The 19,268-nt window shown below is 47.8% G+C and overlaps 1 protein-coding gene across 1 annotated transcript; it reads right to left on the reverse strand.

The window, feature by feature from the left end:
• Positions 1-3,133: 3,133 nt before the first annotated feature.
• On the reverse strand, positions 3,134-12,824 carry get3 (guided entry of tail-anchored proteins factor 3, ATPase). Its single transcript, XM_048248009.1, has 7 exons — positions 12,489-12,824; positions 11,441-11,588; positions 9,997-10,145; positions 8,028-8,178; positions 7,146-7,253; positions 6,720-6,917; positions 3,134-4,370 (listed from the first exon to the last, which is right to left on the reverse strand). Exons 1-7 carry the CDS (start codon positions 12,629-12,631, stop codon positions 4,242-4,244), a joined length of 1,026 nt encoding a protein of 341 aa, XP_048103966.1. The 5' UTR covers positions 12,632-12,824; the 3' UTR covers positions 3,134-4,241.
• Between the last annotated feature and the right edge of the window lie 6,444 nt (positions 12,825-19,268).

A 19,268-nucleotide genomic window follows, 5' to 3' on the forward strand; every position in this document is an offset into this window, starting at 1 on the left:
GGGGGACTCGTCCTTATCTCAACGTTGCCTGTCCCGGAGACGCTGGGTCACATGAAATACGCTAGTTTGTGTAGAGGAAAAAGTCAAGTAAGCTATATGTCAGCCCGTCAATAGGCTGTTTATTACATTATGCTTCGAAATATTATTGTCATTATCATTATTATTATGCAGTAGGCTAGTATTATTAGTAGTAGACTAGTAGGCTATTTTGTTAATTATGCCTTACCTCATGCGTAACGACGCTTAGGAATATTTTGTCACTAAATCACAGCGAGTTTCCTTTGGTCTAAGTTCGACAGAAGTTTTGAAATTCCACAGAAAAAGATTTAAGTAGACGAGAGTCCTGTTCCAGACTGACCAATCTTCCAATTAACCTCCTAACCGAACTTCATGGTAGCAGTGCCGCTCTCACAAGGTAGAGGCGCTGGTGAGGAGGAAAAGGAGGGATATCTGAGGGGGCATCTTTTTTTCCAAAAGCCTGGTGTTCTCTCTCTCTCTCTCTCTCCCTCCCTCCCTCCCTCCCTCTCCCTCTCTCTCCCTCCCTCCCTCCCTCTCATCCTGACACATTAGTATTTGCTGAGGACTCACACGTCTCAGTCAGAATGAGCATAGGCCTGTATGCTATATTTGGCTTTAACAGTGGTTTGCCTATTTTATTGTAGTATAGATTCGAACAAGCAAACAAGCAAAAAACACTGTGCCTTATTCTAAAACGTGACTGGTTGTTAATTTGCACTATACAGTTCGGAAGAGGTGCGTCCCAGGCCGCGCTACTCGCGCATGTGATGTCTATCTGTAGCAGTGTTTGATAGCTGACCCGCGTCCGTTTGCCTCCGCTGAACCGGACTGGTCGCTCTGTGCTAGGAGCTGCTCGCCGAGAGAGAAGGGGGTCTGGGTGCGCCGCGGGGAGAGTCAGGGTATGCGAAGGACCTCGTTAGCGGCGCGTCCCGCTGCTCGAGGCGGACGCGCAACAGTGCGCTTCAGATCGCTGATGGATCACGACCGACAGCCCTGCGCGGTGCGGTCGGGTACAGTAGGCAGCCTGGGTTAAGAGAGAGAGAGTGTGTGTGTAGGCTAGTTGTGTCAGGCACCACGGTAATGGAAGAGAGAGTAAACGGGGAAACATGGACTACTTGACTGTAAAGCCTACATTTCTCTCTTCATCCAAAAGAGAAAACGCCAAGTACCAAATCAAACTTGTGCAATAGCGCTTACTTCCCTGCCTTCAGCCCCTCGGGCACCGTGGCTTGGCCTGACCCTGGCCGTGATAAGCCACTCTCTCGGCCGGCCTGCCGTCCGTCCTGGGCCCCGCAGGGAGCCTTGTTTGTCCAGGTTGAGGACCACAGATGAAAGCTGTGCTCCGCTGACCCTGTCACCTTGCATAATATCTCTCTGCGCGCGCTGAACGGGAGGCACGACTCCGTCTCCGACCGTGCCTGTGTCAGCTTGCGGAAGCGCAGCAGCTCTATGGGAACCCTGTTAAGAGTAACCGCGCTGTTTTGCAACAGTTTAACAACGAAAGCGCCAATTAAGAGATTTGTTTAGCGTGAAAAGTGTGATTCTTACATCACCTGTTTACAATAAGACTAGGCTAGCTAGATGGACTAGGCTAAACTTTAGCCTACTCGGTTTTTTTTTTGTTCCTGGTTTAGTCAACTATTGAATAAGTAAATAGGCTACATTAAACAAATTAACTACACAATGTTAAGTAGTCAACCATCGATGCAATAGTGATTTATTTTATTTTTTATACATTTATGGTCTGATTCCCCATAACATGATCACCTCTAAAAAAGGAGAAAAGAAGAAAAACTAAACAGCAAAGGCATTTAAAACAGAACTGAGAGAAATATAGAGAAGAGAGAGAGATGGTATTTAAAACAGAACTGAGAGAAATATAGAGAAGAGAGAGAGATGGTATTTAAAACAGAACTGTTTTGGAGAGAAATATAGAGAAGAGAGAGAGATGGTATTTAAAACAGAACTGTTTTGGAGAGAAATATAGAGAAGAGAGAGAGAGAGATGACTTTTACAGGTTGTGTTGTCATGTATCGACACCAGTTCACCAAACACGCAGGTCTATAACAACCTCAGTCAGAAAAGTAACCACAGAATCTTCTAGATGTTGTTTTAAATAGTGACGGCCAGTGTGCAAGAGGTGACTATGGGTTTGGTCTGCTCCAAAATCCTACACCCTCGGACAAGTTGATTAGAGACAGACAAAAAAAAAAACTTGCAAACATACACTGTCTAACCCAGTGGTTCTCAAAGTGTGGAGCAGGCCCCACTAGCGGGGAATAGAGACAGACATGACAGGTGGGGCGTGAGGAACAAACTATTTTTTTTATCTCTTTTGACAAGGAAGATAATAAATTCAAAACAAAACAGCCGCACACAAACATAAGTGTCATAAACAGACCGACATATGAATTAAAATATCTTTATCCAGCGGATCGAGATAGGAAATGTAACATGGAACCAAAGTCCGAAATCAGGTAGGGCTTGAAAATCCAAAGTGGGAATGACAAAAAAGTTTGAAAACCACTGGTCTAACCGATGATGATGATGAGGATGGTGATGAAGATGAGTCCAGGTGGGCAAAGCGCCCCACAGATGTACGGGTTTCAGTGCGGCTCTCCCCAACCCCGAGCCCATAAACCGAGCAGGAGTCAAGAGAGCTCAGTCAGACTCCCACGTACACACCCCCACCCACTCGGTGATGACAGTCAGAGCGGTGATGTCATAATGGGAGTCTGCCATTCATGCTCTCTATGTTTTAGAGGTGTAGCTACAGCCATCTCACGCGTATGGGTCCTGTGTGTGCTCTGCTTGCGTTAACTTTGTGAAGTGACCTTGAGTTTGAGAAAGGCGCTACATAAATAAAACTTCCTATCATTATTTCTGATCAGATTTATTTATTGATTTGATTTGATTTGGTCTTCCTCATGCACTCCTGCACTGTTCATATCAGGACAGACAGACAGACTCATTCACTCACGCTAACCTCATTAAAGACCAAACGACATTCACTTTTCTGAAATCAACACGTGGGTTAGAACGACCAGAGTAGGCAACAGCAGGTACACCACCTCAGACATGACAGGAGCCATGAAGTGAGCCAGATTTCATCAGCCATTTTCACCTAATTACTTAATTTATTATTATGATGATTATTATTAAATATGATTACACAATATATTATGAATCACATAGTAAAACTCCAAACAGCATTAATAAGGGGCACTTATCTTCAAGCTTAAGGGGCATGCTAAGAGGCCAGGGCCAGAGTCCACATGGGCCCAAGCGCCAGTGAAGCACCACAGCTCTGGGGCTGTGAGACTGACACAGGAACAGAGAGGGTTTATGGTTTAATGGGGGTGAAGATCATGGTCGTAGTCATGGCCACACAACAGGGAAGAGTGACCATTAACCGGAATCTGAAGAGTTCAGGTGTGTGTGTGTGTGCGCTAATGAACCCTGCTACTCCACATCACTGCAAGCCAAATGGTCTTCAGGCCTCCTATGAAAAAAAACACCAATCACAACACCCACAACACCCCCATCACCTGCCTGTCATCTCCCTGGCCTCCTGCTATTGGTTGAAGGTTAAAAACAAGTATCCATCGCAGGGTTGAGCATGTAACTGTTTTTGAGATACATTCTACCTGACCTCACCTAAACAGGCACAACCAGTGGGCTAAGACAAGAGCCAAAAACAAAAACAAATAATCATTCAATAAATCAAAAGCAAGCCTTTTACACAAAATTAGTCTACTGGTTCTTTTTTTTTTTCCTTGACATTAAAGATATATGCACATGACAAACTCTTCCAAGTCTTCCCATGGACAAAAACACAAAGAGAGAGAGAATAAAGAGTAGTCCTGTGGTGATCGTAGTAGAAGGACGTCTCTGGTGCGTAGTCGTGGTGATGAGAGAGATGAGATCAGAGATAAAATCTTTGAGTCGAGTTGTGTTGTGTCTGGTCGTGTGGTGTGGTGTAGTGTGGAGCAGACTTGAGCTCCTCAGGGCTAGTGCTGCTGCGCTGCGATTGGTTGAGCTGGACTGCGCTGCGCTGGGATTGGCTGAGCTGGAGTGGGCTGGGCTGAGCTGGGCTTGCTGTCTGTTGGACCGAGAGCAGAGGGGCCACGGGGTCAAGGGTCGGAGGTCAGAGGTCACTGAAGGTGTGGTGAGGGTGGGCGGGTCGTGGCGGTCAGTGAAGAGCCAGGGAGAGAAGGGAGGGGTCACTTTTTAGGAGGGTTGTAGGGATCCAAGAGTTGCTTGGAGAAGGTGTTGACTTTGTCTGCCCCACGCACCTCGTGGGGTAAAAGAGGCAGTTTAACTATGTGGAAATCCTCATACAGGTCCTCCATCTGAGATAGAGAGAGAGAGAGAGAGAGAGAGAGAGAGAGAGAGAGAGAGAGAGAGAGAGAGAGAGAGAGAGAGAGAGAGAGAGAGAGAGAGAGAGAGAGAGAGAGAGAGAGAGAGAGAGAGAGAGAGAGAGAATTAAACAAAGATTCAAGATCTGACTGACAAAACGGCTTCCACCGTTGTGCCCTTGAGCAAGGCGCTTAACCCCGAGTTGCTCCCGGCCCTCATAATACAATGGACATGTGCAAGTCGCTTTTGATAAAACAAAAACAAAAAAGCGTTTAATGCTAAATTATTAAATGTAAGGGGGAAATTCGTAGCAAATTTAGCAAAGATAAGATAAGACTTTATTGATCCCACAGCTGGGAAATTTAGTTGTCACAACAGCCCAGTAGTATTTAAATAAACAAAAATAGTAGTAGTAGCAGTATAAAACCTAGGCATTCAGTTTGGCACGTTAAAATATATCTACAATTCAGTCTTGCACCACACCAATTGTCTTTTCTCCTAAAACTAAAGAGGTTACTGACAAAATAGGCAAGCATAAAGCGCACTACAGCATGCCGCTTGCCTGGCGCAGCAAGCGGCACAGTTGAAATGTAGCCATGACATCCAAAGAGATTACTCTTTACTCACTCCCCTCTAGATAGGTAGATAGATAGATACTTTATTGATCCCCAGGGGAAATTCAAGAAACTTCCCATGCTCCAAATTAGCAAGCGCCAATTGCAAGTATATGTTTGTATTGGCAGCTGAATTATGGAATTATTATGGAATTAAGGTACTGGCTTGCCACATCAACTCTGTTACTTCAGTCTGTCACGTTAAACTGGCTTGCCATATCAACTCCGCTGCTTCAGTCTGTCACGTTAAACTGGCTTGCCATATCAACTCCGCTGCTTCAGTCTGTCACGTTAAACTGGCTTGCCATATCAACTCCGCTGCTTCAGTCTGTCACGTTAAACTGGCTTGCCATATCAACTCCGCTTTGCATCGGTGTTCTGTTCGACTTCTGTAACTTCTGTAAATTCTTCTCATGTAACTTGATGTTACAGACATATTGCCTAAAACATCTGATTTACAATTTCCAACAGATAGTGGTGATCACATAACTTAAGTTAACTGCATGATTGTCCTGAGAACACATATGGTCGTTAATCAGTAAAGCTAACTATACCAAAGTCCTTTTGGGCAAGACCCTCCACTCGGCAGCCATATTGCAATGATTTTTGGGCACTCATCGGGCATCCTATTCGGCAGAAATGCGCGTGTGCGAGGCTTCACGACACCAACCTTGCTCCAGCGGCGAGTTCACAACACATGATCCTCAATCAGTAAAGCTAACTATAGCCAGCTACAGCTCGTCGTGTGACACATTTAGCCAGAGACTTTCTAATGAGACACGCCATTCAAAAAATCCTCCATAGAAATGCATGGGGCTAGTTTGTAACGTCAATATGGCCGTTGTCTACATACATCCCACCCCTTCCGCGGCAAAACGTCAACAGGTGAATGAATACATTGAGCCAATCATGTGGTGTGATGTAAAGATACTGTGCCAATCATGTGTCGTGATCTCGACGCTGGAGCAAGGTAGGTGTCGTGAAGCCTTGCGCTTCTGCCAAAATAGATGCCCGATAAGTGCCCAAAAAGTGTTGCAATATGGCCGCCGAGTGGAGGGACTTGCCTAAAAGGACTTTGCTAGGGAACGCTTTGTAGTCCGGCGTGTTTTAGTGTTGGCAGAGGCATATTTTAAAGATGTAACAGGTTTAAGGTCCACACGGAGACAACATGCCGCTTTTTATTAAAAGGGAATGAATGTGGGGCTTCTCTCAAGCAGTTAATTTACTATTGTAGAGAGTGTTATTTGTATGATCTCCCGAACCCCATTTCTCTCATAGGATTTTTTTCTTAGGAACCAGAAAGTGCAAAAGTGCACCTCCACATTCTATAGGGGACTCTGGTTTTGAGGCTCTTTTTTTTCCCCCCAGACCTGCCATTTTGAAAACCCTGAACACAAAGCCTACGAACATGCCCTTGAACATATACTGCTCAAACAAATTAAGGGAACACTTACAGTTTTCCACAATTGTTAAAACACATTTTTTTAAAACCTTCCACCCTTTTCTCCATTCTCAAACTACATTCACAGAATGTCTGACAGTTCTTGCAAAATAAAACACTCGCCTCAAAAGTTTTACTTGTGCTCAGAGCCAAACAGTGTCAGAGTACTGATCCAGTGTATGATTGAAGTGTTCCCTTCATTTTTTTGAGCAGTGTGTAATATATATATATATATATATATATATATATATATATATATATATATATACACACACACACACGCTCACCTGGTCCAGGTACTTGGACTGGATCTTGTGTCGCGCCTCACACATCTTGCAGGGTCGATCCCCGTCAGGGAACACCAGCTGGTTGACAATGATGTTGTGGGTGTCGATGCGGCACTTGGCCAGCTCCTGGATCAGACGCTCCGTCTCGTACAGGGACAGGAACTCCGCGATACACACACAGATGAACGTCGTCTGCTCCTGTGAGGCCACACACACACACACACACACACACACACACACACACACACACAGGTTAGAGCACATTCAACTTGAAGATAACATTAAAAAATAAATGAATAAATTAACACAACAAAGAATGTACATGAAGACAAACCTATCCCCAAAAACACACATTCACTAAGTTTTCAGACTTAGCTTGTACACACACTCACTGTAGCATGTACACAAACACACACGCTCGCTTACCGGGTCTTTAAACTGCTCACTAACGGAGCGAATGACAGGTAGGGTCTCCTCTAGCTTAGAGGCCAGTTGGTCTGCATTCATATCACCCAAGCCCAGCATATTGCACATCTAGAGAGAGGGAGAAAAGACACTCATATCACCCAAGCCCAGCATCTTACATATCTAAGGGGAGAAGAACACAATTGGTAGACAAGACATATAGAGTAGGTAGATAGTAGAGATATTTCCATTTCCTGTCTATTAATCAATGTTTATACATCGACTTTGCAAATGACATTTGCATTGATTTTGTTCATTCTTTTCTCAGATTAAAGCACAATCTGATTCTTTGGGCTGTTGGGCACTGCGGTTAACACTCGGGTGCAGAGAACACACATTGCACACGCATGAAACATTAGGTGGGTTTACATGGACATTTTTTGTCATTCCGATTCAACTATTCTGATTGAAAAATGTGTGATCCGTCTGTTTACATGGGGTATGTTCTATTCCGATCAGGTGCTCAGCAGGCAGACCGATTGGCCATATACATGGCTGTTCAATCGGAATAGTAACAGAATACACCACCTTTCATTACGATTAAAGCTCAGATCGGATCGACAGTTTTATTCCAAAAAAAGGTGTTTATATGTGTAATTTCTATTCCGTGTAAACCCTCCTGCTGGCATGCAGTGTATTCACATTGCAGCAAATAGACAGGGAATTACTGTACATAAAGCAGACATCTACAGAAGTATCCATAAAGATGAACTATGGACTACTGACTACTGATGACTACTACTGCTAGAAAGCAACACAGAAAGAGACAAAGAAACCCCATATCCCAGCAGGCAACTGGGCAGCGGTTACCTTTGTGGTGAATTTGATTACTGATTTGGTTACCTGGGAGATGAATGGGCTGATCTGGTTCTTGATCTGCATGAGGCGGCCCAGCCCCCTCTCCACGATGGTGGGGAAGTTCAGGAGTCGCAGCGTGTGGCCTGTGGGGGCCGTGTCAAAGACCACCACGGAGAAATTCATCCCCTTCACTAGCCTGAGGGGAAGGAGGGGTTAACTTCGAAACGTCTGTGTAGCTCATGTTAGTGTGTGTATGTATGTGTACACAAATGTTTTACCTGCACATACTATTGTAAGATTCTGTATTAGTTTGATCTTACGTAATGTTATGTGACATTTCTGTATGATTTGTCAATGCAACATTAGCCAGCTGGTACGTCGTGGTGCTAGCTAACCTGAGGGGAGGGAGGGGTCAACTTAGAAATGGCTGTTTCCCACAGAATTGGATTCAAGGATTGGATTGGGTGCAAGGAAAGGCTGCGTGTGTAAAAAGCGCAGCTCAATGATAGGATCTTTTTATCCAATTTAAATAGTACAACATAGAACATTATTGTTGTGTGGAGGCCAGTTTGATTTCGTGGCGGCCCCGCCACAGATTAGTCATCGTATGGGAAACACCGGTCTGTGTGGCTCAGTTTAGCGCAGTGTAAAACAATCCATCAGGACAGGAGCGCCTGGTGTGGGCCCATCCATGATACCGCCACGTTTGGGAACAGTTACACACACACGCACGCACACACACACACATAAAACGCTGTAGATGGCAGACTGAAGACCAGGACAGGAGGGGCCTGGTGTTCACATCCTTCCACCAGGTCTGCTCCTCAGGCTAATGCTCCCGGGATGGGTGTGTGTGGGCCCATCCATGATACCGCCACGTTTGGGAACAGTCACATAGACGTGCCCTTCACCTAGCCTAGAGTCCCAAGTCACACACACACACACACACACACACACACACACAGACAGACAGACACGCACACAGACACACACACACACAGACACAGACACACGAAGACACACACACACTTCTGCTGACTGGTGCTGGAGCAGCTGCAGTGTGGCCCAGCAGGCAGCATAACAATGTTGTTCAGCACTAGGGCCGTTAATTATATTAATAAACTCTAGTATAGGAGTGAGCAGGCCTTTTAGAGGGAAACACAGAGTCACCGGCCAGTGCCTGTAACTGCCACCCAGTCCGATCGGTGCCCGGAACCCTGCCACTCCATGTCCGTGTCAGGAGAGTGCTAATTGGCCAGTGTGTCAGAGCAGCAACGGCGATCGCCAGACAAACGCCACTCCTTGGGGCTGAACGACGACGCTATGGCATCCCAGCGCTCTGTGAAACCTGGCTCACGGGTCACAGACAGAACTGACTTCAGCTCTAAACTCACTCACTGACACTAAGGGTCAGTTTCCCCAGTTTCCCCAAAGCCTTGTCCTGGACTAAAAGCTTTTTTTTTTTTCTCTAACGGAGATCTCCACAGAAGATGTATTAGTGCAGGACTCAGTTTAATCCACGTACAAGAAACTGCCCTCGAGGGGTAACGCTGAGCTGGCACTGTGGAGGAAGAACCACCACACAAGAGCTCATGAATCACCATAAGAGCTCTCTGTGGCTGACCACTGCCCCCTAGAGGCCACAATAGAAACTACACTGAGGCAAACCTCTCATCCTCACCTTTCTTTCTAGACGCTGTCTGGTTGTTGATCTACAGCTGTGTTTCTCAAACTTTTTCAGACGAAGGACCACTTAACCAATAAAAAAGAAACGCACGGACCACCTAGCTAAAAAAAATAAAAGATTAGACCTACTTCAACAATATACAGTATTAGCCTACACAATAGGCCTACTTTACTGAACCACCTTGCTTATATATATATATATATATATATATATATATATATATATATATATATATATATATATATATATATATATATATATATATATATACACACACACACACACACAGACACATATGTATGTGTGGGTGGGGGGTCTCCTCCTGACCTCATAACCTCGGCGTAGCTCATGGCCTCGTCGATGCCGGGGAAGGCGCTCATGGCCTCCTGCATCATCTTCTTGCCCATGCTGAGCATGTTCTCCTCCTCAAAGAACTCGTCAGGCAGTTCGGCCACACCAAGGCTCGGGTCAATCTCCTGACAGAGGTAACCAGAGGGGGAGAAAGGGGAGAAAGAGAGAGAGTGATTAAGTTGATATATATTATTTTTAGTTTTTTTTACAAGTTACACACACACATAAAACACTGTAGATGGCAGACTGAATAAACACACAAATATAAACATCCAACACATCCACTGCAGACCCTAACTCACACCACACCACGACAAGTCCAAATTCTCATCACCGTGTTAATCAATTCTACAGCTCAGCTCCGGATAAACAAAGTGGTGGAGGAGGAGGAGAAGAAAGAGGAGGACTGACCACTCAGACAGAGTCATGGGAGATATTAATGCCACAATGATCCCACACAAGGCTCATCACTCATAAATACAGTTAACACATCAGCACGTGGAGGCACGCACTAATCACACATGCTGAGGAGTTTCTCAATTCAAAGTTGCTTCATTAGCATGACTGTATGGGAACAGTGTTGCCAAAGCTAGTGTTACATACAACATAACACACAATAACATAAGACCATAAAAGAAAAACAAAAAAAATACATTAAGAGGAGAGGGATGCATCAGTGTGGGGTGGACATAAAATATTTAGAATTAAGAGCAGTAAAGAACCAGAGTAATAATAGGATGATTATGAGTGTGTGTGTGTGGCCATTTTTTCATTGTTGTCACAATCTTGAAAGTGTGGGATACCAATTTGGAATATGGGGAAGAATGTCCGTCTTACATTTTCATATGTTTCACAGTGAAGAAAGAAGTGCTGTTGGATGTTGGATGCTTGTCCCATTTCAGGTAGTTGTGCATACTGAGTGGACCCCAAACCTCACTTCTTTCTCTCTCTGTCTCCGTCTCTCTCTCTCTCTCTCTGTCTGAGTCTCTCTGTCTGCGTTCTGCGTCTCTCTGGACTGAAGGGTGTTGGGACTGACTGTCTGTCTGTCTGCGTCTCTCTGTCTGTGTTCTGCGTCTCTCTGGACTGAAGGGTGTTGGGACTCTCTCTCTCTCTCTGGACTGAAGGGTGTTGGGACTATCTGTCTGTCTCTCTCTCTGTCTGCGTCTCTCTGGACTGAAGGGTGTTGGGTCTCTCTCTCTCTCTCTCTCTCTCTCTCTCCCTCCCTCTCTGGAAACGCACCCCTGGGCGTTTGTGTGTATTCACTGTTCATTGCTCCTAGTGTGTGTGTGTGTTTTCACTAACCATGGATGGGTCAAATGCAGGCGTTGGACAGACCACTTAGCCTGTATATTACACAGTAGTGAGGAGGTACAGTTAGAGTAAAATACGCAGCATATATGACGAACATTACTGAACTTACCATAGCGAACAGGTTGTCATAACCTTTGACCTTGGTGGGCACCTTGGAGAACTTCTGGTCGAACGCATCAGATATGTTGTGAGCAGGATCCGTGGAGATAATGAGCACGCTCTCCCTTACCGATGCCAACTGGACCGCCAGGCTACAGCTGCACAACGTGAGAAAACGCCTCATTGTTTTATAATGATCATCATTTAATTTGCATGCCAACATAAAGGAGGAGAAAACCTCGAAATCATCGGAATAATAATGAGGACGAGGGACGTTTACATCATGACAGGGAAGAAATTACAGTTCTCTATTCAGTTAATTACGTGTGATTGAAGATTCTCTTGATGGTATGTCCTTGTAGACAGATGGTATGTCCTAGAGTATATATACTAATGTCCTGTGTAGACAGATTGCTCTCGCTGAAAACTCGTTTAACCAATAAGCCACTTGATGAGTCAGTAGCAGCTACAGCAAGCGAGGCCTGCTCACACTAAAATAGTCGCTACTAGCCTGCTAACAAGCCGGCTAAACTGATGCAGATTTCGACTGGTAACGTTAGCGTTTTCCTACCACCAGACTTTTTAGGGTTAACACACCTTAAGGGACAGTTAAAATGTGCGACAGCATACTCACAGTATTGTTAAGCGTTTCTATCGTGTGCCTGGCAAGTTGACGCGGTGGAACTTCACATTTACCTTCATATAACTAACTTCTATGCCGTTCAATATTTCTTGTTGTTGGTGTGTCTTCTATGTTAGCATTAACTTGCTGGTGATAGAAGCATCTTCGTTCACCGGTCATTGAACCCAGGGAGTTATTTACTATTGATATTATCACATAACGCCGGATTTCTTATATTATTTAAACGCGTGATAAATATTCCTTTTAGGAGTTCCAAAACCTGTCGCAACGTTTGCAACTCAAACAGTAATCCTGAAATCATGTTATGCTAACGCATTAATAGCTAACAGCAACATGAATGAGGCTAGCTAGCTTGCTAGCTTGAGGTGACGTGACAACACACCATTAGGTTAGAAACATTTGCTGACAAACGCACCTGCACGTCGTTTTGCCCACGCCGCCTTTTCCACCAACAAAAATCCATTTGAGTGATTTCTGTTCTATAATGTTCTTTAAAGTAGGCTCCAATGGCTCAACATCAGGCGCATCTTCAAATTCATCGTCCATCGGGGCTGCCATCTTGTACGCTAGTCACCTGGAATGTACCAAACGTGGTAACCCCTGTGTCAGTGTTTAACATAGTTGCCCAGACGCCATTTTGGCTCAACGGAGCTCCTTCTCGCCATTAACTTCAATTGCAATATTGATCCACAATGGCGTTCCAATTGTGTACAGCGACATCTAGTTCTCTGGACTGGACTGTACCAAAAGATGAGCGGATGTCATATAGAAAACTGCATGTGACTGCATTGTTTATCACTCTCATTATGGACCCTTTCAAGAGAGTTCCATTATCAGCATCATAGTTGGCCCCACAAGACTTCCTTTTTAACATTCCATATGTTATCTTAATGCAGAGGAAGTAGATTGGGGCCCAAATAGAACGTTCAAGCATTGTTTTTGTTTACCTTGTTGAAAGGGTCTATAAGTGTGAGATAAGTTGCACATGAACTATGCAGTATATAATTTTACAATTGTATATGGAAGGGTACACATCACTATTGGAAAGGTTAACAAGTCTAATGTTCAGCACATTTACACAATCTATATTGGATAACTTGCTATCATCCTATAGTAATTATATTGTAACAAACTGCAAAGTTGTCTCAGAATGGTTTGATTGGTTACGCATAGCTGCCAACTCTCACACATTGGCCGTGAGACACACGCATTTGATTAGTTTCACACACTCACACGCCACACCCACGATTTCTCACGCTGAAGTGTCAACCCGGTCGGTCAGATGCCTGAAAAATGAGTTTAGCCTATAGATCTACCTGTTGAGCCACGGTTATGCTTTCAGAGACGGTGAGAGGGTTTAAGAGCACCCCCTGTCTGTGGAATTTTCTAAATTTTCTCTCATTTGCGATGCTACTTCAAAAGCCATCTCAGGCGCATTCCCCCGGCTTCAGGTAGGCCTATGCTTTGAGTATTTTTCACGCTGAAGTGTCAACGTGGTAGGTCAAATACCTGGCAGATGAGGTTCAACTAAACTAAACCTATACATGATATCACACATCATGTGAACGAGCGGAATCTAAGCTTTCCAATGATATTAGCGCCAAGTTGCTGTGATAAATGGTTCGCGAGAAAATTATCATTGAACCGATGTGCAATTTAAACTGTATCGCCGGTTTGGAACTCCTGGCCACGACAGCGCGTATCGTAAGCTCGCCTTTGACGTATCCCAGCTTCACTCATAGCCTGCCTGGCCAACTCGTGTACTCCTTTCAGTCTCTCGCGTAGCTGCTTGTAGTATTCCAGCCCTGGCTTACCTCCAATCTCCGCTTCGAGGCTGAACCCGAACACCAAGTCCACCGGCGTCGTAGCTCGCCCGAACATCAGAGCTGCGGTGTGCATTTCGTTGACTCTTGCACCGCTGTCGCGATATGCCCAGAGCACCAGGGGCAAGTGTAAGTCCCAGTCCTTTTGTCGGCGGTCGGCCAATATGGCCAGCTGCACTGCTAGCGTCCGATTAAACCGTTCCACTAGCCCGTCGCTTTGTGGATGCAGAGGTGTCGTTCTCGTTTTCCGGATGCCCATGCGCTGGCTAACCTCAGCAAACACCTCCGCCTCGAAATTCCGCCCTTGGTCGCTGTGGAGCTCTTCTGGTGCCCCGAACCGGCAGAACATCTCAATGACCAGTCTGTCCGCTGTCGTCTGGGCGCTCTGATCTGGCACTGCATATGCCTCCGGCCACTTAGTGAAATAGTCCATAGCTACGAGCACGTAGCGATTTTCCCGCTCTGTGACTGGCAGTGGGCCCATGATATCGACGGCTACCCGCTCCATGGGAGCCCGACTGCGTATTGCTGCAGCGGGCGTCAGGCGTCGTGTGGGGAGCCCTTCTTCGCTGTGCAGAAGCGTCACAGCAGTGAACATGCAGTTCAACGCGTCCAGCCTGCATCCCGCCAATAGAAGTGGCTTCTCAGCCGACGAAGAGTTTTTGCAATGCGAAATGAGCCGCCCCACTGCCCCATGTACCTGTTCCAGTACACGGGCTCGTAATCCAGCAGGAACCAGCAACTGGAAAATGTCAGATTGTCTATCGGGAGCTCGCCAGTGTCTTTACAACAGTCCTTGACGTGCTACTATTCCCGGCCACTGTGAATAAATCGCTTTGGTCTCTGGATCGAGTGCTGATACGTCAGTCCATAGCGGTCGCTGACCGGCTTCGATCCATGACCACAATCGGCCGAGTGTGGCGTCCTCCGATTGCGCCTTTTCGATCTCCTCCCTTGACATCCGTCCACCAGCGACTCTTGGCGTCCATGGCCCCAGCTGCGCTCTGCAGTGCTGTGTTGTGGCGTTGGGCTGCAGTCGCGTTGTCTCGGTCTCTCCGATCACTGTAGCTGGTAGCGGAAGGCGGCGAGACGACCTCAGGGTGCTGCTGGCGAGCGTTGACTCTCTCGCTGGCATGAAGCTGGCGAGCGGTGGCCCTCTTGATGGCGCGGCGCTGGCGAGCGTTGAGTCTCTCGCTGGTGTGCTGCTGGCGAGTGTTGGCCCTCTCATTGGCGCGACGCTGGCGAGCGTTGAAAACAGCGACTCTCTCTCTCTCTGCCAGCGGTGATGCAGCCTGTAGCCGACGAGTGGGCTCCGGTTGAGCCGCGGCCAGGCTCCTCTCCTCGCTCCTCTCCTCGCCTGGACAGGGCGTCCGCGTTGCCGTAAAGGCGACCCGCCCGGTGTTGAATCTCCATGTCGTAGTCCTGGAGCGCCTCCAGCCAGCGAGCCAGCTGGCCCTCTGGTTCTTTGAAGTTCAGCAGCCAGGTGAGCGATGCATGGTCCGTTCTCAGCAGGAACCGTTTGCCGTAGAGGTAGGTTCGGAAATGGCGCACTGCCACCACCATAGCCAACAGTTCTCTGCGGGTCACGCAGTAATTCTTCTCCGCTCGGTCCAGTGAGCGGCTGAAGTATGCGACCACCTGCTCGCCCTGCTCGCCTGCTTGAGAGAGGACGGCACCGACGCCCACGTCGCTGGCGTTGGTGTCCAGGATGAACGGCAGTTGAGGGTCAGGGAAAGCGAGCACTGGGGCCTCACATAGCGCCCTCCGCAGCCGCCGGAATGCCGCGTCGCACTCTCGCGTCCACTCGAAGAGCTGGCCTTTGTGCGTCAAACGATGCAGCGGGCTGGCGACTGTAGCAAAGTCCCGGATGAAACGCCGGTAATATAACGCCAGGCCCAGGAAGCTCCGCAGCTCAGCACCGTCGCGTAGAACAGGCCAACGTCTCACCATCTCCACCTTAGCTGGGTCGGTGGCCACTCTGGCGGCCCCCACGACATGGCCCAGGAATCCGGTTTGCCTCCGGAACAGGTGGCACTTTTTCGGGTGCAGTTTGAGCCCAGGTCCTATGGCACCGGTGAAGTCTGTTGCATGACACAGGATGTCGTCCAGGTAAACCCACGCAGCATGTTAGGTGGAATGCCCGCCAGGACCGCGCTCCATCAGCAGCTCAAAGTTCGCTGGCCCGTTGCATAGGCCGATTGGAAGTGCCCGGAACTGCCACAGCCCTTGCCCGATGGTAAACGCTGTCTTCGGCCGAGCTTCCGGGGCTAGCTCAATCTGCCAGTAGCCACTGCGTAAGTCCAGCGAGCTAAACCAGCAGGAGCCGGCAATGCTGTCCAGCGCATCGTTAATGAAGGGGAGCGGGTAGGAGTCTTTCCGGGTTACCTGGTTGAGGCGCCTGTAGTCAACACAGAACCGCCACGAGCCGTCCTTCTTCCGGACGAGTACAGCCGGCGCAGCCCAGGGACTACTGCTTGGCTCTATCACTCCTGCCGCAACCATTTCATTGATCTTTTCTTCAGCTGCTTGTCGTTTGGCAAACGGTAAGCGATGAGGCTGAAGTCGGATGGGCCGGGCATTTCCGGTGTCGATATCGTGTTGGACCAGGCTCGTTCTGGTGCAGTCCTCATCTCTTGCGGCGAAGATGTCGGTGTACGCTGCTAGTAGTCTCCGCACCTGGCTACCCTGTGCTTCACTCAGCCCCTCACAGCTACGTGTGTTTGCTCAACCCGCTCTCCTGGCTCCTCCCTGGTGGGCGTGAGCTGAGCAGTGAGCGGACCTGGATGAGACCTGTTGTTTCCGCGGGCTTGAGTTTCGCGGGCTTGTGTGGGGAGGGGCGGAGTCTGGGATGGCAGTACTCTTTGCAAGTTAAGCTTCCCTGCGGACTTGTGTAAGCAGTTGGAGAGTTCTTCATCGCGCCAGCTCTCCGCACTTCATGCTCTGTTTTCTCCGCCGTGTGCAACACTACGCTGCTCGTCCCCAAGTGTAGTGTGAACTGGGAAATGTCCACCACAGCCCCCCATTTCTCTAGCACGTCCAGGCCGAGAATGCAATCATCCTGAATGCTAGCCAACCAAAGCCGGTGGCTCGCCGTCACACCGTTGATGCACACGCACACCACTTTTTGTCCATACAGTTCCGCTCGCTCTCCGGTAACTGTTGTAATGCGCGTTTTTGTCTTTTTCCAGCCTCTGGGTCTGGCTACCAGCCTGCCGGGTAAGAGACCAGGGGCCCAAAAGCGAATGGTGGAGCCAGTATCGATCAAAGTAGCGACACGAGTCCCGTCTAGCGTGTAGTCCACATACAGTCCTCTGGTTTGGCCGTATGCAATCCATAGCCCCTCCCGCCGTGCCACCTTTTTCTAGTAACTGGGGCGCGAGCGTAAGGGGTGCCAGGGCTGGGCAGTACCACGCGATGTGTCCCGGCTCACCACACCGGTGGCATCCGTCTCTGCTGGCCGGCCTCTTCCACTCGCGTGGGCGGCGTTGTGGTGGCTGTGCCGTGGTCTGCCGCGTCACCTCCAGTTCCTCCCCGTCTTCCTCCATTGATGTCTGGCGTACACAATGCCTCGACTCTGTTGTGCGGAAGATGTTTTCCACCCGTTCGGCTTCCGCGAGGGCCGCGGACAGCGAGCTGGGGGCGCTCAGGCGAAGGTGTTCTTTTAACCGCTCTGGGTGGATGCCTCGCACGAACGCTTCCAGTGCCATCTCTTCATGTAGACCCTGGCTGTACGTTGGGTAGCCCCGCCGGGCATACAGCTGCAGATCAGCCGCAAACTTGCCCAGTCTCTAGTCCTTGTGCCGCCGTCTGGAAGCGAGTTGTTCTCTGGCATTGCTGATGAAGATTCTCTGGCCGAATCGTCGTTGCAGAGCTGCTTCGATTGCGGTCCAGCTTACTTGCTCCGCCGGTGACAGGTCTTCTAATACTTGTAGCGCTTCCCCCTCCAGAGGCAACGCCACCTGTACGCCCGTTCTCTCCGCCGACCAGCCATTCAGCTCGGCTGCCAGCCGGACCTGTACCAGGTATGTCGCCAGCGGCCTTCGCCATTGTAGTGGGGCAACTTTACGGCTGGAAAGCCCTTCTACCGCCCGCCCGTCGCACGGGGACGCCGGTTTCCATCGCTCCCGTGTGGAGCGGGTTCAAGTGGCGGGATGCTGCCATCAGCCCGGTTCGTTTCCTCCTGTGGCCGGGGGCGGGTCTCTTCGTCACGGTCACGCTGCAGGTTGGCTCCATCTGCTGGGCCCAGCAGGTGGCCATGGGCGAGCGCACTGTCGAAGAGCCGTCTTGGCAGGAAACTCATCATCGCCAGGGCATCAGTTGCAGCTTTCTCCTCCCGTCCAATAGGGGTCGTCATCCCACTTCTGACACCAATGTAACAATCTTGCAAAGTTGTCTCAGAATGGTTTTATTGGTTACGCACCAAAACACACAAACGTCATTACACAGGCAACACAAAGGAGGTCAATTAAACAAGCACGATACACAAACAGGGTAGTCACATACAATACACGGGGTAAACACATGAGGTACAACATAAGGAAAGACTATACCAGCTAACACATACATGACAAGGTAAACGCAATTACTCATACTAAAACCAACATCAACATTACACACACACACATACACTGCACAGCATTATGGGAGTTCAGTCATGAACCAGCTAGGCTCAGTTCACTACAATATTATTGGGGCCACGGCGAAGCTGTGTAGGCACCCATTGTGTTTGTAGCTTGGGAGTCTATTGGCAGCCCATAGAATTGACTGGTAAAAAAAAATTGACATTTGGTATCATTGAAATTCTTGAACCAAGCAGATTTCAACGTACCCAATGATGTCAATTTGTTGGATTTTCCACCATTTTGGATTTTAGCAAAAGTGAAAAAAAAATTCACAGGTCACCAATTTTGTCAGTCTTGACACACAGTGTCTTCAAATGGCTCACACAGGCATTACTTTCTGGAGCCATTTTCAAAAGCGTTTACCCGTGAAAGCCAATAAAAATTGGTGCTGGCCAGGAGGAGCTAGAACAGTTGTATGAGCTAGTCTCCACATGGACTAGCATACAAAGCATAAGTACCGGTACTTATGCAGCTTAGGTTAGCATCATTTGCATTGCATGTCATAAGTGATTAACTCAGAATAACTTAATTAGCTTAGCTTAATTAGCTTAGTTTAATGACTTATCATAGCTTATGGTTATGGGATTTGGCAGACACCTTTGTCCAAAGCGACAATACAAAAAACAATATAATACTTCAATTTAACAACAATTTATGATGTTGGTCAAACTATATTAATGACGGCAATAATAAACAACAATGTCAATTCAATCAATAGCCTAATGAAATAAACAATGAAAAAGAAGGAAA

The sequence above is a fragment of the Alosa alosa genome, chromosome 7 (assembly GCF_017589495.1).
Source record: "Alosa alosa isolate M-15738 ecotype Scorff River chromosome 7, AALO_Geno_1.1, whole genome shotgun sequence".
Lineage (NCBI taxonomy): Eukaryota > Metazoa > Chordata > Actinopteri > Clupeiformes > Clupeidae > Alosa > Alosa alosa.

Bases quoted from the DNA above. Each gene is read 5' to 3' on its own strand.
- get3 (XM_048248009.1), bottom strand. From the start codon at position 12,631: ATGGCAGCCCCGATGGACGATGAATTTGAAGATGCGCCTGATGTTGAG. The intron at 7,254-8,027 runs GTAACCAAATCA...CCCTCTCTCTAG, and splicing joins TCAGCCCATTCATCTCCCAG to ATGTGCAATATGCTGGGCTT. The intron at 4,371-6,719 runs GTGAGCGTGTGT...TCTCTATCTCAG, and splicing joins AGTCCAAGTACCTGGACCAG to ATGGAGGACCTGTATGAGGA.